Raw genomic sequence first — 27621 nt, 5'->3', positions numbered from 1 at the left:
ACAGGTTGAATTGTCTGTATCATTCATTACAAGGCCAGTAAGAGAAGTGCAGTATGATTAATTTCATTTTCACTCTTTCATGTGAAATGTCTCAGTTTATTGTTCTCATCTCTTCTTTGCACTGAATGTTCAAAGAGCCTTGGCCATGTGCAGATAAAGCCTAATCCAAAAGTCTGTAATGTTTTGGATTAGAGCATTAGGAAAGAGCTTAAGAGTCCAAATACGAAACCATTTTTCTTTTCAAGGTAATATTTAATCTAAGAGTAAAGGATGAAAAAGGAGAGGACTAGAAAGAATAACTCTTTCATTACCTACAACACACTCACAGGAGACAATGAGCAACACGTTTTAACAGTCATATGTCCTAAACCACATGTGACAGAATAAACAGTGCCACTGAAGAAGCTAGAGGTGGTGGACTGAAGTCTGTAAGCAAGGGACAGTGTTTTATAGAAGAAATTCACCACCATTTCTTCTGTTTGAAGTGTTTTTGATTCAAGGATGTGCTTCATAGCATTAACTGTAATGATAAATACGGGAAACCACATGAATGTCTAAAGTGTGGGGATCTGTTAAATGCATTTTGGTCCATTCACATAATGGTAAGCTAAATAGTTATTAAACAGAGTGTTTTTCAGTGATAGGAAGAAAAAATATACATTTAGGAAGACAAGGTAATAATGAAATTGTCAACACATTATCCTTGTTGTAGAATTATGCGTAATTTTCATCATCTTTATACTTATCTTCAATTCCTAACTTTTCTAAAAATAAACATTTTTGCAATAAAAACTTTCAAATTACATTTAAAATTTAGAGAATAAATCTCAGTACTTTTAGGGATGTAAGGAGAATCTAGGTGGGCTATAGTGAGTGATAAATGACAATTTATCTCAACAATTTTGAGAAGTATATTATTTATTTGGAGATAGTTATTAGTCAATGTTCAATGAGGCTAAGCTGCAGAAACAAACTCGGAAATCCCAATGACTTAAAAAAGGCTATATCTCACTCTTACAAAGTCCAATTTGTCTCAGGCTGTCCTCCTCCATCTTACAGCCACCCCGTGTAGGAAACAAGTCCTCAAAAGTGTCACAGCAGAGAGAAAGACAGAGGAGACACACCGGCTCAATCCATTTTACAAATCATTATGAAATTTTACAATTTCACTGTCCAATCTACTCATGTGGCTCTCACACTTACTGCAAAGGAGAATGGGAAACGTAAAGAAACACACGGATATTTGGTGTACGATAAAGTCTCTGCTACAGGGGTTTATAGAGACACTAATTACAAATAATTGAGTCATGATAATTTTTGACACACACACACACACACGGCATACATCATACATATCCATATTGAAAATATACCCTGAATCTCACAAAGCTCAATTCTTCATGCTTTCCTTCGGTTTCCAAAGTCTCTAAAATGAACAGATATCTATTTTCTTTTCCAAATTGGTGAACATTTAGGGCACCCACCACAAATTTTCACTAGAAACATCCTTAAACATGTCTACTTATAAACAAGTGTGAGTCTTTATCTAAAGTATATGTTTATAAATAGTATTTTGGGGTTGTACATCATATATAATTTTATGTATACATATGCAAAAATGTATATATTTTAAAAATCTGTATAAATGCTGACAATTTGCATTCTAAAGTGCCTGTGCATAGAAATACAGCAAGTGAGAATTTTGGTTGTGGTTTCCACATATCCCCACAGCGGATGGATGTGACATTGGTATCTCCATTTCCATGTGCATGTCCTTAACTGCCCTTGAGGTTGGGCATCGCTTTACATATATATTGCCCAATTGGGTTCCCTCTTCTATAAATTTTCTTTTGATTTACTTTACCTTGTCTCTATGTATTTCTTCACACAGAAGTTCTGAATTTTGATGATAAAAATCTGCCTTTATGGTTTTTGCTTTTTGTGTACTAGTCAAGAAATCTTTTCAAGGTCACCAAGATAGTCTTTTATATTTTCTCCTAACAGCCTAATTTTTAAAATTTTTTCATATTTATATCTCCAATTTATCTGGATATTCTGTGCGTGTGTGTGTGTGTGTGTGTGTGTGTGTGTGTGTGTTGTGTGAGGTAAAGATCTGATTTTATTTTCTCCGCATAGAAGTCCTTGTCTCAACAGCATTCACTGAAGACTCTTTCCTTTCTCCACTACTTTTAAGTGTCGCCTTCTTTGCATATAGAAGTGAGGTAGGGGCAGGTGACGAAAGAAGGTGATTGAAGGGAGCAGTTTAAGGAGGTCTCCCCCTGGGAACGTGAAGTTTAAGTTGAGGCCTGAAGGATAATGAAAAGTTATACAGGTGAAGAGGGCAGGGCGCAGGTGGAGGTGAGGAGTAGGGAGTGACCGAAGATGGATCATTATTCAAAGAGGCATTCCAGCCTGAAACCCTTGTATTCTTTGAAAATGCTGTACCTCATCAGTGCTCCATAATGTCTATGAATTCACTTTGTAAATGGCTTCTCAAAATATGTCCTCTTAATATTTTTAAAATTCCTACCATCACTCTATACAGTAATGAACCTTATCACTGCCATCTACTTAGTGACTGAAGAAAATTTAGAAGTGTGGAATGTTAACAGAAATACAGGCAAAGGCTAAATATATACTATGATAACCACCACTTGCTAAAAGTTGATCCCAACCCTAATCCAGATAAAATTTCCAGAGTTTTAAATGAGAAGCTTCCTTAAACAAACTTCTTTAGCAGCTCTTCCAATGTGAGGTATCTCTAATTCCTAGATAGGCAGAAATTTCAGTAGGTATTTATCTTGCTTTATTTTAGAAAAATCACTTGGAAGAAAAATTTTGTTTCGTTTCACTATTTTTCCTTATAACTAGGATATCAGGCCAACAAAAGTTCCTGTCTTCTTTTCTCCTTTGACTTCAAAGAAACTCTAAGCATTCTGTTATACACTGAAGTTAGCAATTTGTGGCAATATTATCTTTCTTAAAAAAAACCAAAAAACAAAAAAACCTCATAGCAAAGGGAATAAAGCTTAGAGTAAAACTACTGTTTTTCCCCTCAGATTTAGCTCACTATACTTACTGTGCCTACACTATAGCTTAAAATAACTTCCAAAGGTTTTTAAGCCATTGAAATCAGTGCACCCTAAAAGGAAGTGAGCTGTCAAAAGAAAAACCCGTATGAGAAAACCCATCTTAGGTGAGTCCCTCTTTAGTAGTTATCTAACAGCTCCATAGATTAAATAAGGACTTTCTTTCCTGTCTGAATCACATCTATTATACAATTACCTTCTTTCCAGGCATGTGAAAGAAACAAGAAGAGCTATATAAAGATTACAATTAGTAATGATAGGCAGTCTCCCACCAGCTTTCCACAATGCACAATGAAGTCTGCATTGTGAGTTACATAATCAGTACCTCAGCAACCTTAGTTCTCTTGCCAAAAGTCATGGCTAGGCAGAGTCAGAGACAGGACTTCTCTTACTTAATTTTTTTTAATAAAGATAATATATACATATGCATTAAAGAAATGCAGAAAATATAAATCAGCAACTAAAAGAAGATAAAAACCACATGCACGGCAGAGATGAGATCTCACAATGGGCATAATTTCCTTCTCCCAGTTTCTCAGTTGAGCACATGGCTACCTAGATAGATAGAAGCCCATTTCCCAGACTTCTTTGAAGCTAAGGGTGACCATGTCCTTAAATTCTGACTAATTACATTAAATGGAAGAGAGGTACAGTATTCCCTCTCCAGTCCCCATTCTTCCTGCCTGCTTCCTTGGAAAAGATGTAATGATTGGAAGGGACAGAGGGAATAAATCACCCAAGATCCCTGTAACTGTGAAATGCAATTTAGCTTTGAACTAGTCACTTCCATACTTCTCTTTATGGCAGAAAGAAACTTTAGCTTTCTAAAGCTTCTATTCTTATGTTCCGTGGTACTTGCAGCTAAACCTGACCCTGACACCTATCTAATCCTAACGGCACTATATTTTTTGCTACCTACCTTTTGAGTTTTTATATATTCACAAGTATGCACTACCTCTTTAAATTCTTATTTTCGATTTGGTTTGTTTATTTCACATTGGGAACTCATGTAGCGTATGGGAGACTTCCAAATTTTAACTAATTGAAATACAGTTTTATTCTTTTGAGTTGGAGTTTTAACTAGGTGTCAGAAGAAGGATGTTTTTCCTTTTTATTGTCAAAACTTTCAGCAAAATCAAACACTGTACTGAAAGCCAGGCGGTAACTTACTCTGTATGAATAAAATGGGTCGGGTGAGACTGTGAAAAATGAGAAAACACAGGCAGTTTCCTAATCAGGATCCCTGTGCAAGTCCAACAGATGGTTGGCACTGAGGGAGTATCGGCCCAGTATTTACAATCAAGGAGGAAAACGGCCTTTTAATACGAACTTCGCTAATTTTCAAATGATGTTGGAAGGGAATTATGGAAAAATAAATTAATCCCTATGCAGGAAAGCAAACTTATGTGAAGGGCAAATTCATAGTAAAGGCACTATAAAACAAATTTATTGTCTGGGACGCTGATTACAATTAAAACCAGGCTTTGGAAAAACTATAAATAATAAATAAAATCAGGCTTTGGATATTAGAGTGTCTCAAAGACTTGGGGTAGCTCTGGTTGAATTGAGTTGGAATTTGGATTTTTGATAATTGTTGTGGTAGGTAGAACAGCACCCAAATATATCTATACCTTAATCCCAGGAATTTGTGAATATGGTATGTCTTTGTCTCCATTTAAAAGAGCATAAAACAAAGGATTGCTAAAACACCAGAAGGTACTAGCCTAACATGAAACATTAATGACACATTCACTTCATTTGCTATATGAAATTTCTCCCTTTTTGAAGGTAGGTATGAATAAAAAATTCACATTTATCTGAAGACAAAATCAACTGGAAAACTAAAAGAATATCTTTTTTTTCATTTTACTTTCCTAGAAATTCATATTTATTGTATTTTACCAAAGAATTTGACTATGACAGATTGGAATAAACAAAACAAGCAAGTAAAAACCAACAATTCCTTCACCGCACACAGTTTGAAAAGCACTACTGTAGGCCGAAGGTTTTCAAAGTGTGGTTCAAGGAGCAGGACCCGCAGAATCAGCATCCCTTGGGAACTGATTTGCAATGCAAATTCTCTGACTTGACCCCAGATTTACTGAATCAGAAACTCAGGGGCGGGGCCCACCAATGGGGATTTAACAGGTCTCAGGTGATTCTTATGCTTGTGAAGTTGGAGACCCACTGCTTTAGGATATGTTACTTTGTTAACTAACACTTACACATTTCATAATATGTGTCAGGCACTATTCTAAGCATTCTGCATGCACAGAATCATCCAAAGATACTTTTATTATCCCTGTTTTACAGATGAGGCAATGGAGGTCCAGAGAGATTGAATGGCTATCCTAAGGTCACACAGCTAGTGTGTCAGTTACAGTGGCTCCTCACTCCATGCTCTTAACCATTACCCAGTAAAGCCTAAGACTGATCACGTAAGTAAATACCAAGAAATAAGGTGTTCACTAGCTAGTGTATTAAGCTTTTCAGGAAACAACTGCTTTAACACAATTTAATCATGTGTCTCTAGAAAGTTAAGGAACAATTTTATTAGCATGTCAACCACGGACACATACTTGGTAATATGGTCTGTCAGAGCCTTTCATATCATATTATAGGGCAGTAACGTTTTTGTCATGTCAAAGCTCTGCACTGTTGGCTCATTTAATTTCTTGTTTACAGGCAATTAGAAAAATATTTATTGGATTCATACTATATGCCAGGCACTATGCTACACACTGGGGGGGGGGTGGTGCAAAGATGTATTAGACATAAGATAACACACATAAAGCACCTAGGATGTGTAATGTGGTATAGAGGATGGAAAACCACACAATAAATGTCAGCGCTCATTATCATCAAGCTGATCCTTCTGCTGTTGCTTAAAATAGTGAAACACAGGAACTCAACTATAAACCCAAATAGAATACAGTAATATTGTGGCAAAGAAATGAGAGTCATGATACTTTGTTGTTCTATGATACTCATACTTTCATGCTAAATGCATTAACAGTATTAATAAGAGAGAGAATCTCCTTCCTCCCTTTCTTTTCTCTTTCGTCCTCCTCCCTGAAGTTCAGCACTCTGAATGCAGGACTCCATTTCTTAATGTTTGCGCGATGTCATCATAAGGCTCTTTCTAGAACTGAATCATGAATTCATTTTTCTCAAATACAAAGGGACAGAAATAAAATATACTTTCCTAAGGAAGAACTGAAAATATGCCTAGTGATAAATAAATATGCCACTTGCTAGAAGCTAAGATTTCCAAGATGAAAATAATGCCATTTAAACATTACCTAAAAACTGCACAGTTTGCCAATGTTCAGCATCCAACTTTCACCTTCAATGTTCTATTTATCAATAAATAGAGTAGGACAGAGGAAGGTGAAATAAAATGGCAAAAGGTTGACCAAGTGAAGGGAAAAAGATTCTAGCACTACTCAATTTTTTCAAGAGCTGCCGAAAAGCCTGGGTTATTAAGTGCTTAATCCATTTTTGCAGCTTAAATTTTTTAATTAAAATTATATCTGAGTTCATGTGACAGATAATTCAGTTTTAGTCCTGAAGATCTGTACTATCTGTCCACATAGATTACAAGAACTAGACAATTGTCAAATTTTCAATTTACTTTATGATAGCAGAAATAGCTTAAGTAACTGAATAGCTGATACAATGACAGCCCTGAAGAGTACACGGATCCAAACACATCTGAATCTGAATTGAGTAGGACTTGACAGGCAGTACTATCATCTGGAGTCACTGTTCTATCAGAGACAGTCATTTTGCCATGGAATGTACACTGTCTGGAGGGCAGACATGAAGCCAGATCGCTGTATACTGTGGAATAGTTATCACAAAGTCTGGGAAGTCACTACCAATTATTTAGAATGTTGTAGTTTACTTATCAGGGCTCCCAACTTCAACTGCACTGAGATACTACCTGACTCTAGTGTGAAGTCCTGAACAATAGGAAAATGAGAGAAATAGCCAAAACGGTCACATTCTCAGAGATGTCCCAAGTTCTCATTTTTGCCCTGACCACTGACTTCCATGTGATATTTATGGAAGAGAAGGCCTGGTACCTCCTTCCTTCCAATCACAATGAATGAAATGGATTTGTTCTGACCTAAGTTCAACCCCTCCACTTACTCACTGGATCCCATATGCTTTGGTTAAGGGCTTCCCTAACGACAATATTTACTTCTCTTCTGCACCATTATTTTCCATCTCTATGGGGCCATCTATAGCCATGAAAACATGTTGTACTATTTCTCATTAAAAATAGTCTCAGTTGCTCTACAACTTCCTCTAGTACCCAGATACTCTACTTCCTTACACTGCACAACCTGCAGAAAAAATAGTTTCTACTTGCTGTCTCTATGTCACCTCATCCCTTCCCTCTTTGGAATCATATTAGGCTTTTATCATCCACCACCACACCAAAACTGGTCTTGTCAACACCACCTCAACATCACCAAATTCAGTAGGGATTCTCGTTCCCGATCTTACAAGACCAATCAGCAGCATCTGAAGGAACTGACCACTCTCTCTTCTTTTTCTTGAAATGAAATGTGTACATTCAATTGATCCTTCTCCTACTTCCCTGCTAGGTCATTCCCAGTCTCTTCTGCTGAATCTTCTTCATCTCCAGACCTCTAACCAATAGAGCATCTCAGGATATATATGTAATTATACATATAATTATATATATAAATACAATAAATACCCATACCCATTTACCCACCCACTCAGTTTAATATTACTATTACCTTGAAGTTCCCTTTATTCCCCTCTTCCTCTGTGATCTCAACCTCTTCATTTACCTCTCCCAGGTAACCATCATCCTGGATTTTGCATTTGTCATTCTCCTGCTTTCTTATGGTTTACCTCATATGCTCATGTCACACACACACATGCACACGCGTGACTTCACTCTATATAAATGGAATAATACTTCTGCAATGTTACAGGATTTTTATTATGTATACTTAAGACAAGTATTACGGGACTTACATTATTAATTACAAATATTTTAATAGGCGTAATGTATAAAAGGGTATAATAAAATCAAGGAAGATGGGGAAACACTCGGTTTTAAATGCATTATTCTTTTACTGCAGATCTCAAAGCCTTTAATAAATAATGTTCACTATGACTTCTCAGATAGGAGCATTGGTCATGTGTACTTGACCTCTTCTTTTTTAGAGCATCTTTCACTTCAGAACATCTGATGAGATGCTATGATTTACATCAAAAGGTGAAATGGGCAGTTGTTTGGAGAAAATCCCGTATAAGCAGCAAAGCCTCTCATCCCTCCTCACAGAGAACAAGAGCACTTGTATGGGGGCTGCGGTGAAGTCACATCCAGACCCCAATAGCACAACTGACTGTGTGAAGTGGACAAGACCATGGAGCAGACGAGTATTTTTTCCCATTTCTGTAAGCATGATGAAAAGTAGATGCTGGTTGCAGAAATGAACGTGTGAAGAATACAGAAAGTCGAAGTGGAACTGAAAGTAATGTTTGGATTAGGATGTCATCTGAACATGTCTATACTTGAATTAATCATATTATCTCCAAAGCTTAGAGGAGACATTCAAAATAAATCTCAATTTGGAAAACTCAAGGATAAACAAATCATGGAGACTACAGACATCTAATCATAAATGACATCTCCCTTAGATAATTTAAGTATTTATGAAGGTCCACCAATAGTGATTAAATTTTCAGAAAATATGGTCTATTTTCCTCATATTATAGAAAGTATAACATGAAGCGACAGTCATATACCATATTCACAGCTTTTAGATAAATGTATAATTAAAATAATGTGTAAGGCAACACACTTGTCTGATATATTCTAGGAAAGTAATCTGTTCTTTCTCCTAAAAGTTCATATTGACCTCATTTAAATGGTTAAGTCCAAATTCTTCCTTCAGTCACACTTATACTAGGATCTGTATATTGTGAGATGGGGTTTTTATTACTATGATTCCATGTCAGTATTATTTCTTTATATTTTCCCTCTTTTGCTATTTTGTTTAAGTGACATATCTACTTTATTGAATTGTGACTCTTTAGTGACATTCTGTAGTCCCTGACATTCAAGGTGTGATTTGCTTTGTCAAAATGTCATCTTCTTGTCATTTTTAAGAGAATACTTACTACCATTTTAAATAGTGTTTTTAAGTCTTCTACAATTTTTTCCCCGGAAACTAACTTGGAAGAGGAAACTATTTTTCAGGACACTTTGCTAATTCTGACTCTAACAACTTTTATTCTGCTTGTAGCTATTTTCCTAATTATCTCTCAGACCTAAGTGTCTTCATAGCTTCTTACGTCAACTGTTCACAACTGAGACCCCAGAGATAAACTTGGACATCACAGTAGTGGCAGTCAGCTAATACAATTGTCTGACAATTCTGAGAATGTTTCCCACAGACTAAAGTTCTCTAAAACCACATGTTCACATATAACACCTAAAACCTAAAGTATAAATTTGTTAGCCATTTACTCACTGAAAATAACTTACCAAACTTCAGAAATAGCTAATTACTTATGTGTCTTGGGCCTGCACAGGAAAATTCAAGTGTATTTCTGTAAGCACAGGAGAAATAGTAACCACTGAAAAAGAGACAGAGTTTCTGCCATGTTTTTCCCATGGGTAAAGACATTAATCCACAAACTCTGGCAAGGGAATTAGAAATGAACTGATACTTTACCCCTTCCATAATTTTTTACTAAAGAGCTAAAACAGGCTAGCTATGACATTGCTACAGAGGTACAATTTCTTATCTTTCAACTCAAACCATCTGACTGTCAAATTCTCTGTCATTGCCAGAGCCGGCACCTCTCATCTGTTCCTCTGAAGGCATTCTCAGGATAATTTATTATGTCCCTAGTCTACTGCCAAATTGTGACATCCCTGCCTCCACATCATCGCTGAATCTGTCTCCATTTGGTCCCATTAGAAATTCTCTGCAACTGGGGTGGTTTATTCTCACTTTAATGTCATAATTTTTTATTTAACTTCTTCTCGTTTATTCCAAAATAATAAGTTCCTTAACTTCCTTTCATGGAAGAGTTGACATCTAAGCAAAGATTTAAAGAAGATGCAGGAGTTCGCCACAGAGATATGTGGGTTAAGAGTGCTCCAGGAAGAGGAGACAGCCAATGCCAAGGCTGTAGGGTGGGTGCATGCCAGGCCTGCTCATGGAAGAGCAGTGAGGCCAGTATTGTTGCGGCAGAGTGAGAGAGGTGGAGTGCACTACAGTACGAGGTCCAAGAGGTAAAGAGGAGCCGGGTCATGAAAGACTTTGTGGGCAAGAAGTAAAGACTCTTTATTATTGGTCTACATTCCTTTCCACCTCCCCATAGGGAAATCAGAGATAAAGACAGCGATCTAGAAGCAGAGAGACACAGAGATAAAGACAGAGGTAAACAGCTATACGTTCATATACATGTATGTGCATATGTGTAATGGCTTTAGTTAGAATTATATTGAAATTCAACACATTTTTAATGTGCTGTGATGGAAATAGATGCAACAGACATGGTCCTGCTCTTGAAAGATTTATAATTAAAAATATGATTATAACTAAAAAAGTAAAAAATAACTTTTAAAAGGTATGAAAATCCATCATTAATAATACACGGAAAGAGCTGTACTCCATATGTTAATCAATAAAGAATGTCTGAAAAATATTCATTCATTCAAAAAATATTTGTTGACCACCCACTATGCTCCAGGCATTATTCCAGGTGCTGAAATACAGGAGTGGACTTAAATTCTAGTGGAGGGAGACAGAAAATTTAAAAAAATATATATATATGTAAGAAATAAAGATAATAAAACTTATGTATAAAGTGATAAATTCTATGCAAAAAACATTACCAGTGTGAGAGTGACCAGAAGTATTATGAGGCACAAGGCAGTCTGCAGTTTAAAGCAGGGTCTCAACAGGGTGAACTTCACCGAGAAGACATTTCAGCAAAGCTGTGAAGGAAGTGAGGAAGTTGTCACATAGATACGAGGAAGAAGTGTGTTCCAGGCAAAGGGAATAGCTGGTGTAGGTCAGTAAGATGGGAGTGTGCCTGGCCTGTCTGAGAACAAGGAAGAGCCCAGTGCTTACTCTGCTTCCAGAGGAAGAGGAAGAGATAGGTGGGCAGATTATGTAGGCTTTTAAGTTTTTAAGTTTCATGCTGAATGAAACGGGGAGCCATTGCAGGGTTCTGAGCAGGAGTAGCTGACTTAGGTTTAAAAAGAAATTTCTGGCTGCTGTGTTGAGAACAGACTACAGGAGGACAAGAGTGGAGAGCTGGGAGGCTAGTTAGAAGGTCATTGCAATAATTTAATGCTCAACGATGGTGCCTCAGACCAGGGTGCTAACAGTGGAGGCAGTATGAAATGGTTGGGTCTGGATATGCTTTTAGGGTAGAACCAACAGGATTATTTCATGATGAACTTGATACAGGATGTAAGAGATAAAGGGAAGTCAAGGATAAACCCAAGGGGGTTTTTGTCTTGAGCAACTGGAAGGATGGAGTTGCTACCAACTGGAAGGGGCATTATGCTAGTAGAACAGGTCTGGTGGTGGTAATGAAATGAGGAATTAAGTGTTGGATGTATTAAGTTTGTGATGTCTACCAGACATCCAAGTAGAGATGTTGAATAGGTAGGTGCACACACACGTCTGGAATTCAGGAAAGAGATTTAGGCTGGAGATATAAATTTATTTGTTTTTGGCATGCGGAGAGTATATTAAGCTATGAGGATAGATGAGAATCACTAAGGGAGAAAAGAGAAAAGAGAAGCCCCAAGAGTTAAAGTTGCACCAAAATGAAGAAATACACGTAGAGTTGTTACATTCCTAATCCAGAGCTCAGTCAGGAAGCACTGAGCTCAGTCAGGAAGCAATCTGTTCATTGGAGAATGAATCTTAGGGCACAGGGGGCCAAAGGAGAACTGGGGAATTTTCCTGTAGAAACACCACATCATCCCAGATTGGAGAGAGATTTGGAGACAAGCCATCCCCGTAGGTGGACCTAAGCAGCACGCTAGCCAAGGAAAAGAGCCAGAGCCAAAGTGGAGTGAAAGAAGAAGGTGCAGCCCCAGATTATAACACAGACTAACCATGGGGCTTTGTGTGGTCTCAAAATGAAGAGGCAGCTTCACTCAACCTATTCCTCCTGCTGCTCTCCACCTAATTCTTTATAAAATAGCTGGAAAAAAACTGCTTCATTCAAAAATGAAAAGCAGCAAATCAAAACCGCAATGAGCTACCACTTCATACCCATTAAAATGACTATTAAAAATAAACAAGAGAAAATAAAAAGTGTGATGTGGAGAAACTGGAACATTTGTGCATTGCTGGTGGGAATGTAAATTGCTATAGCCACTTTGGAAAATGGTTTGGCAGTTCCTCAAAAGTAAACAGAAAATGAGCACAGGATCCAGCAATTTTGCTCCTATACCCAAAAAACTGAAAGTAGGGACTCAGATACTTGTACACCAATATTCATAGCAGCTTACGTGTAATGGCAAAACAGTGGAAACAACCCAAATGTCCACCAACTGACAAATGGTAAACAAAATGTGGTATATACATACAGTGGAATATTATTCAGCTATAAAAAGAAATGAAATTATGACACATGCCATAACCTGGATGAACCCTGAACACATTATGCTTAGTGAAATAAGCCAGGCACAAAAAGACAAATAGTGCTATGACGCTACTCATGTGAAGCACCAAGAATAGGCAAATTCATAGAGACAGAAAGCAGAAAAGAGTTTACCAAGGGCTGGGGGTGAAGGAGGAATGAGAAGTTATTATTTCATGGATACAGTTTTAATTTGGGATGATGAAAAAGTTATAGAAATAGATAGTGATGATTGTACAACATTGTGAATGAACTTAATGTTACTGAAATGTACATTTAAAAATTATTAAAATGGTAAGTTTATGTATATTTAACCACAATAATAAAGAATTATCCCAATGAAAAAGAAATAAAAATCAGGAAACAGCATAGACTCTGTTTAAATACTGGATGGAAAAGGCAGATGAAGAATGGATAACAGAAGTGACATTACACAAGAAAACTGATGAAAGTTCAAATAAATAATTCTCATAGCCTCAAAAAAATTACAGGAAACATTTTCTCTGATAAAGAAGCTCAAAGAAAAAGAGACTAGAGATCAAAGAAGAGAAAAGAAAAACAGAAAGAGATAAAATCACTCCAAAAAATGCCAGGGAAGGGGGAAATATAAAAATGAAAATTAAATTAAATTAAAAACTTAAGAGAGGTTAAAGGAATACTGGAATCAACTCAAGCAGAACGAACACAATTGAGAATAGTGTGAAGATCATGGAATCTCGTGGGAAACACACAAAACAAAACAGAAAAGGACAAAGATAAACTAATGACTAGAAACATAGATACAGAAGGAAAAGAAAGTCCAATGTATACATAATTTAAGTTCCTGAAGAAGAAACAAAAAGTTAAAGATATAATTTAAAACCATTCCAAGAATTAAAGTGGCCTTACATCTATATATTGAAAAGAAACACCATGATCCAAGAAAAAAAAATAACAGGATGATAAATTTCAAGGTAACTCCTAGTTTGATCATTTAATTGCAAGACTAAAGAACGACTTATTGGCATCAAGGCAGAAATATCAAGTCATCCATTGGAGGGAGAAATCAGGCTATTCCAAGATCTGGAAATAGTCAGAAAAAAGACACAAATTCTGAGCAACAGGAAGTGTGTCTTGAATTTTTTATAACCAGGGAATTTATTCTTCATGTTTAAGGACAATGGGTGGAGATTCTCAAGCATGTAAGAACTCAAGAACTACAGAACTCATTACCCCTGCATGAAAACCAAGGGACAAATCAAAATAAAGAACTGAGGATTGAAGAAGTCAGGTTACAAATATTAGTGGAAGACATTAAATATAGACCTAAGGTTGAACAACTATGTGAATTATAGTTTCAAAATTGCAAATTATAAACATTAACAATTCAAAAATTATTAACTAACAAAACTCAAAGAGTGGGAGGATGGGGCAAAACAAACTGAGTTCAATTTCTTAGCTGTCAGCTGAATTCAAGTGATACTATCTAAAGTTGAAACATACAGCTAAGAAAAAAAAAATTAACCCAACTTTTAAAACATTTCATAATATTTTTTAACTTTAGAAAAATCTTTTAGAATTAATAATCCTTGTTGTGAAGATTCATTTATCTAAACGTCGGTAGTAACTTGTTTCACCTCAGTTTTTTTAAATTAAAATAATAAAGATTACAATTAAAATTTTTGTTAAAAAAACCTCAGAGTAATCTTATCTGTATCTCAGTTTCCACCCTCCATCCATTTTCTATTTCAATTTATATACGTGCATATACAGATGTCTAAAATGATCAAATGCATACAATGATTATTTCTGGATAATAACAACTTTTTGTTGATCTTTTACCTTTTCCTTGTATTTTTCCATTTTGTACTAGTTTGTAAACAACAAATTATTATATTTCACAAAAACAACAAAGTATTTTTAAGAGGCATATAGTCGAATTGGTACTTATTTTAGTAAAGATGAAAACTGCTGTTTTTCACTGACAAACTAAGGGTCCAGCTCTCAACTCTTTAAGGCTCGGTTTATTAAAACTCTTTCAGCTAAAAGAAGATTATTAGTTACTTCCTGACACATCGCTGACCCAAGACTCTTCACCAAATACCCTAGAATACTCACACTGGATAGCCTCCGTGCCTTTGCCTGTAGACAACCATTCCCCCTACCCATTAGATCAGACTTCTGTCTGGAGGCTGGTAGGGGAGAGGAGCACAGGAACGAGGGGAGAAGTAGAACTGCACAGAACCCCAGGGCATTTACATCCATTCCTTCTATTCCTCTAAACTACACTAGAGAAGAGAACAAAGTGACTTGGCATCACATGCTTCCAACTCCCCTGAAGAGGTGGTCTAGTTCTCTGACATCTTTAGATTGCAATATTTTAGCCAATATTCCTGAAATCCTCTAGCTGTTTGTGGATTAAGAGTCTTCTATCCCCACACTCTTTGAGCTATCTCGGCATGAAACAGCCATCCCCATGTTATTGTTTTCTCCAACAGTGTTGCTGTGCTCATGAGTCGTAACTTTCCTTCCGATTTCCTTTTTCTCTTTTGCTCTGGTACCAAGCCAAATGCATCTAAATGGCACTGAGTAAGATGTAGTCTAGATCAGTTTAAAGGACAGAATCTTAAGTCTTAAGGATAGAATCTTAGAGTTGAGGAGAAATCTCCTTACAAAATCTCCTAGGTAACTGAGGTTTGAGAAACATTGGCCTAGTTGTAACACTGGCCTAGTTGTAAAACTGGGAACTTTCTGCCCTACGTTTGTCACAGTGGAAGTGAATCTGTCTCAGAACTGAATTGCTACCATTTCCCCCTAAAAAGCACCAGAGCTCCTTGGAGAAAAGGCTGATTCCAGGGCTGGGGTAGGGAAAGTACTTTCTGTTGCACTAGAAAGGAGGGAAATGCTCAAAGAATGGCAAAATCATATCCAAAGAAGGCAAGAGCCAGCTTGAAGGGACTCTCACTGGCCAATTCTGGGTTAATCTGAGCATCAAAATAAAAAAATAAGAGTAACAGATTAAAAACTTGGCCGCTTCAACTGTATTCTCATGGTCTGATTCTCACCCTCCCTCCCCACTTTCAACTCTCTCTCCTTTATTTCCTGCCCTTTAAGCTCTATGCGTGGAAGCAACATGTTCCCGTTTTTTCTCTGCTTCTGGAGGCTGCACATGCTCTACACTGGAGTAAAAACGTCCAAGTTTTTAGTTTTAGGCTTTGGGGTGACCATAGAAAAAGCAGTCTCTTAACTGAGTGAGGTTCTGTGGCACTGAAACTAACCTGACATGGTCTAATGGGACTGTTTATTAAGTTTGAGAGACAAAATTTCTATTTTTGTAGGTAAAACAACCGAATATCAGAAACTTCACGTGGCTCAACAGCATGGTCCATCCGAGCTCACAGGAGTTTTACATCAAACTCCTTAGTGCCAAACCTCAAGCTATTTCAGATTGGTTCCCTGTTTTATCCTCTGTGCCTTTTATTTCCTTGGAGGCCTAATGAGGAAAGGTGACTGATGAAGGGGTAGAACACGAGCCTCCCTGATAACGCAGTTTAATGCCATCTGCATCTCACATCCATCCCCTCCATCAGAAGTACTGTCCTAGGGTGAAGAGAGTGCTGGACCAGGAAACCACAGACTTGAGTCTAGTACTGACTTTCTCATCACCTCGCTGAGGAAAGTTGGAGGAGCTGCAATTTCTCTCAGCCTCTCTTCCTTCATTTGCAAAACAGAGGTTGAACCAAGACAGTTATGTCTGATGTCCCTTCCAGTACTAATATTTTGCAGCTCTTTTTTTTATAAGACTTGGGGTGGGCTGGGGTGGGGGGAACAAGCTGAAAATAAGTACCATATTTATACATGTATTGGTGTGCTGTATAGAAAGGCACATCCATCAATCAAATAGATAACGAAGATTAAAGGGAAAAAATTTACTTTATTAGCTGAAACAGGTGGTTTGGTCAAGCCAGAAATAAACTTCTAGACTCCATATTACTTAGTATGTTTTACTAATCCATAATATGTCATTTTATGTGATTTACAAGAAAATTATACTTTAGTCGATTTTTTTAAAGCTCTTTTTTTCTTTCTTTTATAAATTGTATGAAAGTTTTTTTAGGTGATTATGAGGACTAATCGTTTGTTCACAAATGTGTGGACTTCATATCACGAGTATCTTTTGAGAATCTGTAAGAAAATTTTTAAAAGCTTCAGTTCTCTGCTACCCAATTATAACAATGCTAAATTTAGTCAGATTTTGGTTTGTCCTTATCTAGACAATGATGATAATCTCTAATTTGGACTTTCCAATATAAGCATTGTTATGAAATCGTCTGTAGTCTAAGATTGCTTGGAAAAGGCAAAAATAACCTTAATTCTTGCAAATCTGTACAACAATATGTGGCATAAAAAGAAGAAAAGGCTCACTGCATAACAACTCAGTAGAACAGTAAATCTCCTCAAAGCGTCCTTCCATGGAGTTACCCAGCCCGAAAAACAATTCTACTTTACTCAAGAACACTGTTTAAAAAAACTGCAACCCCAAGTAAAAATTTTATGAGCAATTCTGGTACAGGCCACCCAAGGAACAGAGAAAGTAGTAAGATATTAATATTTAACAGATAAATATAGGTCACATTTACACCATCAAATAATTACATCATTTGGCTATATTAGGTTTACTTAATCACCTTTATCACTTATTATAGAGGTCCTCCTTATAGCAAAAACTCTAGGCCCAAAGTCATAAACTTCACTCTGCAACACCCAAGGAAGCCAATAAGCTCTGGTCTAATGACCAAGTTATTCTTCTTGTCAAGAATGCTCTATGCACATACACCCATGTGCATAAACATTCCCTATGTAGCCAAAGATTTTATTATCAATTTCTGAGACATCATCTTCCATTCTCTCACCTAAAATAAAATTACTTCCCTTTCCATACTCAATCAATAGTATATTGTAATGTCTTTTCTCCTCCTGTATCTTATGCCACATCCAAATCTTCATTAAATAATTTGGCCCTTTCTGCCATCAGAGCATGAACACTAACTTATTTAAAAACCAAGGTATGCGCCATGAAATTGAGAGCTACACGTTAATATTTCAACAGTTGCAGAAAGAATTTGTGCTATGAAAGATGAACTAGACAGCTAGGTAAAAATGAAGTCAACATGATGAGGCATCCTAATGTTCCTGTTGGACAGGATTGGTTTGGTAAGTCTTCTGTTCTGTTTTTTTCCTCCCGGGCACAATAGGCTTGTCAAGCAGAAGTGTTTGTTGTCTTTTATTCTTTTTAAATTTCCATTTCTCTCTCCTCTTTTTCTTTGTACTTGATATCATCACAAGTATAGGTCCATTAGGTGGCTTTCAAGATTGGATCCCAGTCAATGAAAGGGTCTCTAATAACTGCTTTGAACATTTAGCAGCCTAATATTTACTATTCTTTCAAACGTCCTTCTTTTCTAGAATACTTCTTCTGTTTAAGAGGCTTTAAAATTCTATAGCTTTTAGGCCATGCTACTTATTATGGCCACTTGATTTGAATAAGTAAAAAATAAACCCAAATTTGCTAACACCTAAAAATAACATTAAAAAGTGTTTTAATGCCTAGCTGTAGGCACTAAATAAAGTAGTATGAATAGGACTATCATTCTTGGTCTTCCACAATCAAGCAGATTCTTTGGAGGCTATTTCAATAGGACAACAGCCACTAGTTTAGGGTACAGTTCTAAATGCATCCAAATATAACCTCATTCATTCATTCACTGCATATTTACTGTGCTTCAACTATGGTGACAGGTATTGGGCTAAGTGCTGCAGGTACAATAGTGAGCCACACAGAAACAGGCCATTGCTCTCACTGAACTAGAGTCTGTGTGGGAGAGTGACACTAACCAAATAATTGCACTTTTGAATGTATACTTAGAGATAGGTGTGGTTAAGAAAGGGATTCCATGAGAAGTTATTATAAGGAATTTGACTTAGTTTGCGGTCAAGGAAAGCTTTCCTGAAAAAGTGGTATTTAAGTAGAAATCTAAAGGATGACTAGTTGTTAATAGGAAGAAGAATTGGTGAGATGGGAATGGGGGGAAAGAAGAGAGGAGGATTCTTCAAAACTGAAGGAAAAGCATGCAAAAAGGTCCTATGAGAAGAAGCACATTAGTTTCCTGTTGCTGCTGTAATATAGCACAAATTTAGTGGCTTAAAATAGCACAGATTTATTATCTTACAGTTCTGGAAGTAAGAAGTCCAAGATGGGTCTTATGGAACTAAAATCAAGGGGAGAGTCTGTTCCCTCGCCATTTCCAGTTCCTAGAGGCGCCTGCATTCCTTGGCTTGTGGCCCCTTCCTCCATCTTCAAAGCCAGCAGTAGCCAGTCCAATATTTTTCATGATGCTGTCTCTTTGAGACTCTCTTTTCTGTTTCTCTTTTTCACTTAGGAAACTTGGGCCATTCAGATAATCCAGAATAATCCCCTTATTTTGAAGTCCTTAATTTAATCACATCTGCCAAGTTCCCTTTTCCATATAAGGTAACGTATTCACAGGTTCCAGGAATTAGGACTGTGGACATCTCTGGGGAGCCATTATTATACCTACCATGAGAGAGATCCTGTTTCATTTAAAAACTGAAAGAGGGTCAGGGCAGGTAGATGCAGAAAGTGAGGAGAAAAGTAGTATTGGATGAGGCTGGGGGGAAGGGGTGGGGTAAGGACCACACTTACGTAACATCATAAACCATGTCAAGGGTTTTGATCTTTATTCGAAGAACACTGAGAAGCTATAGAAGTGGTGAGAGGTTATATTTGATATTTTAAAATACCCCTCTGGCTACTGGGTAGAAAATATATTTTAAAATAGCAGAGGTTCAGGAAAAAGATGATGGCACAGCAAGAACAGATATTCAGATGATTAAGATTATTACTCAGATTACTGAAGTCATTTCAGGCTTTCACTTTGTAACTCGGTGACTCTATGACTTTGGTTAAATACCTGCCTGGTAGTTCAACCAGGAAGATTAAATGTTACAATGTACAACATGCCATTTATACAGGAACAGTACCAGGCATGATAAACAGTCTTTGTATTATTATATTGCTTCTATTATTAATTACTGTGTGTAACTCTATGCTAGTAAATTAGAAAACTTAAGTAATATGGATAACTGTATGGAAAAATAAAAATGATTATACCTAAATACATTTCTATCTTAAAGAGAAATATAAAATGTAATTCAAGAAGTAGGAAACCTGGATAGATTAAGAACGCTTGTAAACAGTGAGTCAGGAGAGACGATCAGAAAATGAGGTAATGCAGAGGCAGGATCCAAATCATGTCGGGCCTTGAAGGCCATCCTAAGGATTTTGGCTTTTACTGTAAGTAAAATGAGAAACCTTTTCTGAGTTTTGAGGAGAGGAATGCCATGGTCTAACTTTGGCATTCAAACTGGTTGATATTTTGAAGACAGACTGATCGTAGCGGGTAAGCATGGAGGAATAGAGGCCAGGAAGATAATGTGGCAATAACTCAGAAGACAGTGACTGTGGTTTAGGCTAGGGCAGTAACAGTGAACTGGTGGGGAGTGGCTGGATCTTTGCTATGTTTTGAATGGTTTTCTGATGGATGTGAGGGAAAGAGAGTTGTCAAGGATGACTCCCAGGCGTTGGGCCTGAGGAACCAGAAGGATGCAGTTGCCGTCAATGGAGACAGAGAGACAGGCTGACTTTGGGAGGTCAGTATCTCAGTTAGGAACACGACAGGGAGTTCTACTGGACCTTCCAATGGAGTTGTCAGGTAAGCAGTTGAAAGTGAGTTTGGAGCTTGGGGGAAAGGTCTAGGCTGGAGATATAAACTTAGGAGTCATTGTCAATTCAACAACATTTAAAGCTTCTGAGGCTAGACGAGATCCCAAGGGAGAATGTAGACTAAGAAAAGCTACAAGGACTAGTCCTGAGACACTCAAGTAGTAAAAAGTGGGAAAGAAGATTAAGAATCAGCAAAGAAGGCTGAAATGGAGCAGTTAGTGAGGTAAGGGGAAAACCAAAAACAATTTGGTGCCCTGGAAGGCCTACCTTTTCCTTCTCTAACATCTATTCAATCTTTCAGATCTTGGTCAAGTGATATTTTATTCCCCAGACTTGGTCAGGTGTCTCTCCTAAATGCCTCCCAGCATCCTGCTCTTCTACTCTTCCTAACTTTTGTCACATTATATTATAATTACCTGTACTTCCTCATCTCCTCACCTAAGCTGTAACCTTCTTGAGAAGAGAAAGCAAGTTTCTCTCACTTACAGAGTACTCTCAGATTAGCAAAGTGCTTAACACACAAGAACTGCTGAATACAAGTGGTTGAATTGAATTAGTAGAATCAATACTTATCTTCTGGTTACAGATATGTAACTAGTGTGACAGGAAGGTCTGTTATGATTATCCACGCCACTAGTACCACACACACACTTATTCTGCTTATTTGTCTACGTAACCATTTGGAAATTTTCAGCATTAACTACTTGGTGTGTCTCATGGTTCTGATTCAGGTAGAGGGGGAAGAAGAAGGAAAGCAGTGTTGATATGTATATACCAGGCATGCCTTTCATATGTGAGCTCACTTAAGCAGTTAACACTTCTCACAAATTTGGGAAGAAAAGAATAATTAGCTCCATTTTACGAGAGGAAACCAAGGTTAGTTTAGAAATGCTAATCAACTTGTCTAAGGTCACCCAATAGGTAAGAGCCAGGATTTAAATATCTGTAAAGCCCTTGTTTATATATCTACCATATATCTACATCTACATTGTATACAATATAGATATAAGTATACAAACTTGCATACAGATATAGAAATATATATAAGCATATATACATATAGTATATAGTATATAGTAAACGTATATAGCAAAATAAAATGGCTATTTTTAAAATGCAATTATAAAAATATGTTACTTACCGGAAAGTAGAGAAGCAGAGACCCAAAAAGGATTGTTTCCAACAGGATAAGGCCCGATGCCCTGATGCTCTAAAAACAACAACAAAAATAAAAATGTCAATGTTAATTGACATTTCTAGGCATGGAAGAATTTAAGCTCTTGTGACAATGCCTCAAGCAGAACAACATTCTTTGGTGGGGGGAAATAACCAGAAATTGGCTCGTATTTCAGACCGGTGGACTTAACTGCAACATGCAATAAGACTGACTATAAAGGTGGTGGTAGACTTAATGATACTGCCAGTGGCTTCATGGAATTTTGTTGTCTAAAATGTGAATCACTGAACTGAGAACACTACTTAGAAGATCCTTCCAATCTAAGAAATTCACAGACACAGAAAGTCTTGCGTGTATTGCTGAAACATCAGCCACAAATGCATTTCTTTTTTTTTCCAAAAGGATATTCTTTTAATTTGATTTTTTAATTGAAGTATAGGTGATTTACAATATTGTTAGTTTCAGGTGTACAGCAAAGTGATTCAGTTACATATATTTTCAGATTTTCCATTACAGGTTATTACAAGATAGTAACTATAGTTCCCTGTTACATAGTAAATCCTTGTTGCTTATCTATTTTATGTATAGTAGTATGTACCTGTTAACTCCATACTCCTAATTTATCTCTCCCCCTCCTCCCTTTCTCCCTTTGGTAACCATAAGTTTGTTTTCTATCTGTGAGTTTGTTTTGTATATAGATTCATTTGTATTATTTTTTAGATTCCACATATAAGTAATATCATATATTTGTCTTTCTATGACTTATGCCACTTAGTATAATATTCTCTAGGTCCATCCATGTTGCTGCAAATGGCAACATTTCATTCTTTTTTATGGTCGAGTAATATTCCATTGTATATATACTACATCTTCTTAAACCAACTGTCTGTTGATGGGCACTTGGGTTGTTTCCATGTCTTGGCTATTGTAAATAGCGCTCCTATAAACATTGGGGTGCATGTATCTTTTTGAATTAGTTTCTTTTCTGGATACACGCCCAGGAGTGGGATTGCTGGATCACGTGGTAGCTCTATTTTTAGTTTAAGGAACCTCGATACTGTTTTCCATAGTGGCTGCATCAATTTATACTCCCACCAACAGTGTAGGAAGATTCCCTTTTCTCCACACCCTCTCCAGCATTTGTTCCTTGTAGACTTTCTGATGATGGCCATTCTGACTAGTGTGAGGTGAGACTTTCACAAATGCATTTCTGAATGCTATCCCTAAGCCATTTCACAAATACCTGAGCAATGGTTTCAGTGGATAAAACAAAAATACGTACAAGGTCTTAGCAGCTCAGTGGTACATCTTGCACCATGTCAAAACATCGTTCCCAAAACTCAGTAACAGAGCTTTACTATTTAAATAACATAAATCACATTTAAAAACAGAGGTATCTCACTTTATGAAATGCCTAAATTATTAACTCAAAATTCAAAAGAATAAGTTGATTTTCAAATAAGCTTCCTGATTATTTATAAAGTTTGCTAAGCATAAATATATTCAATAATCTTAAGATATTTTGTTAGACTCAAAATAGCATTCTCTTCCCAAAGCAAAATGCTTAGAGCTGTGACAAGAAATGAAAGACCAAACTATCAATCTTATTTAGAATAATAAATTTTGCTTTGATGAGTTCAAATATCAATATAGAGTAAACATATCGGTTAAGAATACAAACACAAAAACAGGTCGTTCTAGAACACCCGTGTTTTCACTCAATGCAACGTAAAATGTATACACAAATTATACCTGGTGTAAATATGGTATCTTAACAGGGAAATACTTTTAAGTAGTTCAATTAATTTTGCAACCACAAAAAGACAGTGAAATGCTAAACCACAAGTCCATTACATTAAAAAGAAAAAAAGTGTCAGATAACTGGACAGCCAAGGAAAGAAAATTCTAATTCCTCTTGAAAACACTGGGAGGACATTGCTAGACACAGAGGAATACTTTGTGGAATCCCTCAAAACAACTCAGGGTCTTCATTAATCTAAGAATTTGGGAACAGAGAAACAAGTTTAGTCAGTGAACAGACTTGATTATTCGAGTGGCTTCTCCCTTTTGGTCATTATTTTAGCTAGCAGATGCTCTTAGTGAAAAGAAAACTTCTATCAGCAGACTTTAAATGGGTTTTGGCTGGCAGAATTTCCAACACGGCAAATTACATTCATACCTAACTATGAATACTCCATAGTTTAGTTTTTAAACTTTCTCCAAAATGACACTAATTTAGAATGAGTCTAAAATATAATGCAAGACTGCCTATAAAAAAAGTCTATGCAATATTGTTTGAAAACAAGGGATATAAAAAGAAGCTGCAAGGCTTAATGGAAAAGACAGACTTTGCAGTTAACGCCATCTCAGTTTGAATTATGAAACAACCACTTTAGTTAGGTGACCTTGAACTTCAATGGCCTCACCTGTAAAATGGGTATCCTCATTTTTGCCTTATTAAATCTGACATCTTTGATAAAATATGAAGTATATAAAAATGGCTGGCATCTTGCCTGATACGTAGTAAGTAGGTATGCATTCCTTAAGGTAGAAAACAGCAGCAGGATCATGAATTTGAAAACCACAGAGGTATATGTAAGTAGCAGTGAACATTTTTTTAAAGTCTGGGATCCAAAATGACCCCAGAGGAGCAAAAGCCTGGTGGTAGGGAACACAGAAGTTCTTTGTTTAGGGCCACTGGGCTCTTAGCTGTGTTACAACCATCACTACCACATAAAAACAGTTGTAGTGGTGCATGCTGTTACATACTCTCAGAGCAAATAATCTGTCTCCTTTTCGTCTGGACATGCTGAACTCTTAATACTTCATTGCCTTCCTCCTGGTTGAGTAGAGGAGCCCCGTGATTTCAAATTATAAACTGGAACTCCGACAAATGGTTCCATAATCAAATGTAAGCCCTGTTCAAAATTTGTGCTTTTTCTTTCAAAATATGCTTGGGCTGAGTTGGCTTCATGGCCTCACAGAATGAGCAGGTACCTAATAGGTGGGGCTTCAGGGACAAAGAAGAAATCTCATGCTCCCTAAAACAGGTCCACATTGTCTTATTGGTACTGGAAGTTCTTTTAACTGCAACAAAGCATTCTATTTTGTACTTGGTGCTAACAATTAATATATGTGTTGTAAGTAATACACTGACTTACGTTCAAAGTGAAGGATAGGAATCCTTTCCTTAAGGTCTAAGTGATAGGATGAGAAAGGAGAGAGGAGGGATTGAAAAACAAAGATGGACGAAAAAGATAATGCACAAAATAATAGAGGCCAAGAAAAAAATTTCATCCCCTTCACAGTTTTGCCTGAGATAGAAATGGTGGTATGGAACTCTTTTTAACCAGAGCTGCTAACTGGAAAACCCTTGAAAAACTTTCTTGAAAAATGATCAACAATACAAAGTATGGTACTATTTATATAAAACACACACATACAAAGCAACACTGTACGTTTTCTCTGTGTGTGTGTGTGTGTGTGTATGTATGTATGTATGTATATATATATATAAAATATATCAAATCCAGGTCTGGAGGATATATACCAAACTGATAACAATGTATTTTATTTCCTGGAGAAGTAGATTTGAGGATAGATCAACTTATCTGGAAATACTTTAATTTCTTTGGAGATGTAGTCATATACTGCTGTGTAACATACATTTTAATAATTAAATAAATAAAATTAAAGAAAAATCATCTAAGATGTGTCAACTCAACTATTAGAAAATTCCACCATTAGGTATCACAATATGCAAAGAATTCTAAACAAAGCCCTTCCTAACTAATATCTACTTAATAAATTTTATTCAGTACTGACAACATGCATAAAATGATCAAACAATGTATGTATGACACTTATAGGTGAATATAAACCTGGGGGAGCTACTGACCCTAATTCTCTGGCTTCGACTCCATACAGCCTAATAAATATCATTCCAGAGTTTACAAAAGAGGAGAGCAGATTCTACCTCACTCCACTCCATCCCGCTTTCCCCAGTTCTTAAACCTTCAGAACTGACTTACGAGGGTTTACAGCAGCCAGATATCAACCCTGTAGACAAAAGAGAAGGGCTAATCTTACTACACCAATTTTATAAAATTATGTCAAAGTCAATATCTAAATTCCATAATCTCCAGATGTAAAGTACAGAGACATAAGATGAAGCACAGCTTGTCACAGAATTTGCCTGGGATTTGCCTACGATGTAAGCACCCAAAGGAAGCTAACTTACTGGAAGTAATAAGATGATAAGAATGCTAAAGTCTGAACTTCTAAAAATAATTAAAATAGTTTGTCATTATTTCCTTGATCCTATAGGGACTAACTACTTCATTTATATTTTTTAAACATTTTTCACCACTGGGGAAATTAATGTATATCTTGCTAAAACAGTGTAGCTATTTTTGAACACAGCTGATATCTTCAGCCTTGCAGCAATTAAAGTTTCTTTCTATTACAAAAGGAACCTCTGAGCCTGAAGACATTTTTATACAGCTGGATCTCAGCATGTACAATGAAAATATAAGAAAGCAAGAGAATTAGATTCTGAAAAGAACGAACTAGCAGAGGTTTGGATGATAAACCAGGACTCTGTAACTCTACATCATTTACAAAAAGAATTTGCCGTTCTGCCAGGAGAACATTCTCATGAGCTGCACTTTTTCTTTTAATTCTTCTATTTCTGTAGAGAAAACCATGGACAGGGAGATTACAAATGAAACCCAACAACCACCTGATGAAATAATTACACAACAATATATTGGCGGCAAGATGCCCTGAGAAGAATCCTGTCACTGAGAGGTAAGAGGACACCATTTTCAGTAATTTTATTTACAATCATCTAAAGGAATGAGAACAGACTCATCCAGCTTGACGGACGACATGAAATTAGTTTGTCTTGAGAAGATCTGTGATCTAAACCAATCAGATTTAGAAAAATGTGTCAAGGAACAATTGCTCAAAATGTGGTTAGTTAAAAATCAATAACAGGTTTTCAGAAGAATTCTCAGCAGTAAAAAAGGTATAAAAAAGTAGAATATGGTCGGGATAGAGATTCCCAAAGTGAAGTATAAGTAACTCAGAGAATTATAAATTCGTGGAATGAACACATGGGCTTTATATGCAGACAGTTCAGAATCTCAGCATTGGCAGCTCACTAGCAGTGTGACCCTGGGCAAGCTGCTTGACCTTCTGAACTTCACTTTCTTCATTTATAAAATGGGTGTAATAATGCCCACCATGAAGTACTGTTGTAAAATAAAGATCAGTAATCATGCTGCCCGGCACAGAGCAGGCTCTCAGTCAGTGGACATGGACAATCTTTCATGGGCAGATAGATGAGGTGGTGCCAACATATCTAAGCTCACTCAGCCAACGAGTAACAGAACAAGGTCCCATCATCCACCACTGCTGGTCCCAAGTCAGGGCGATTTCCTCTGTACATCCAATCTGTCCCTCAGTCACCTTCTTACTCAAAGGAACAGAACTGAATGTAATACTACAATAAAAAAATATGTAGCATTATTAGAGTATTTAAAAATAAACTACAACTAAGGAATTTGGTTCAGATATTAGTTTTTAACGTTACTAGTCAATTTAGGGCTTCCCTGGTGGCACAGTGGTTAAGAATCCACCTGCCAATGCAGGGGACATGGGTTCAAGCCCTGGTCCAGGAAAATCCCACATGCCGCGGAGCAACAAAGCCCGTGTGCCACAACTACTGAAGCCCGCGCGCCTAGAGCCCGTGCTCTGCAACAGGAGAAGCCACCGCAATGAGAAGCCCGCGCACCGCAACAAAGAGTAGCCTCCGCAAGCCGTAACTAGAGAAAGACCGTGTGCGGCAACAAAGACCCAACTCAGCCAAAACAAATAAAATAAAATAATTAATTAATTAA

At 36.8% G+C, this 27621-nt stretch overlaps 1 protein-coding gene across 1 annotated transcript in view; it reads right to left on the bottom strand.

Annotated features, from left to right (window-relative positions):
• The window catches only part of GPR158 (G protein-coupled receptor 158), a 318887-nt gene that overhangs the window by 76434 nt on the left and 214832 nt on the right, over positions 1–27621 (bottom strand). Inside the window, exon 5 of the mRNA XM_068538769.1 lies at positions 21683–21751. Within this exon, the coding sequence (XP_068394870.1) occupies positions 21683–21751 (69 nt within the window). The remainder of the gene's footprint in view (positions 1–21682; positions 21752–27621) is intronic.

The sequence above is a fragment of the Eschrichtius robustus genome, chromosome 1 (assembly GCF_028021215.1).
Source record: "Eschrichtius robustus isolate mEscRob2 chromosome 1, mEscRob2.pri, whole genome shotgun sequence".
Classification (NCBI taxonomy): Eukaryota; Metazoa; Chordata; class Mammalia; order Artiodactyla; family Eschrichtiidae; genus Eschrichtius; species Eschrichtius robustus.
Note: the sequence above shows the minus strand (reverse complement) of the source record. Positions and strands in the feature narration are given on the sequence as shown.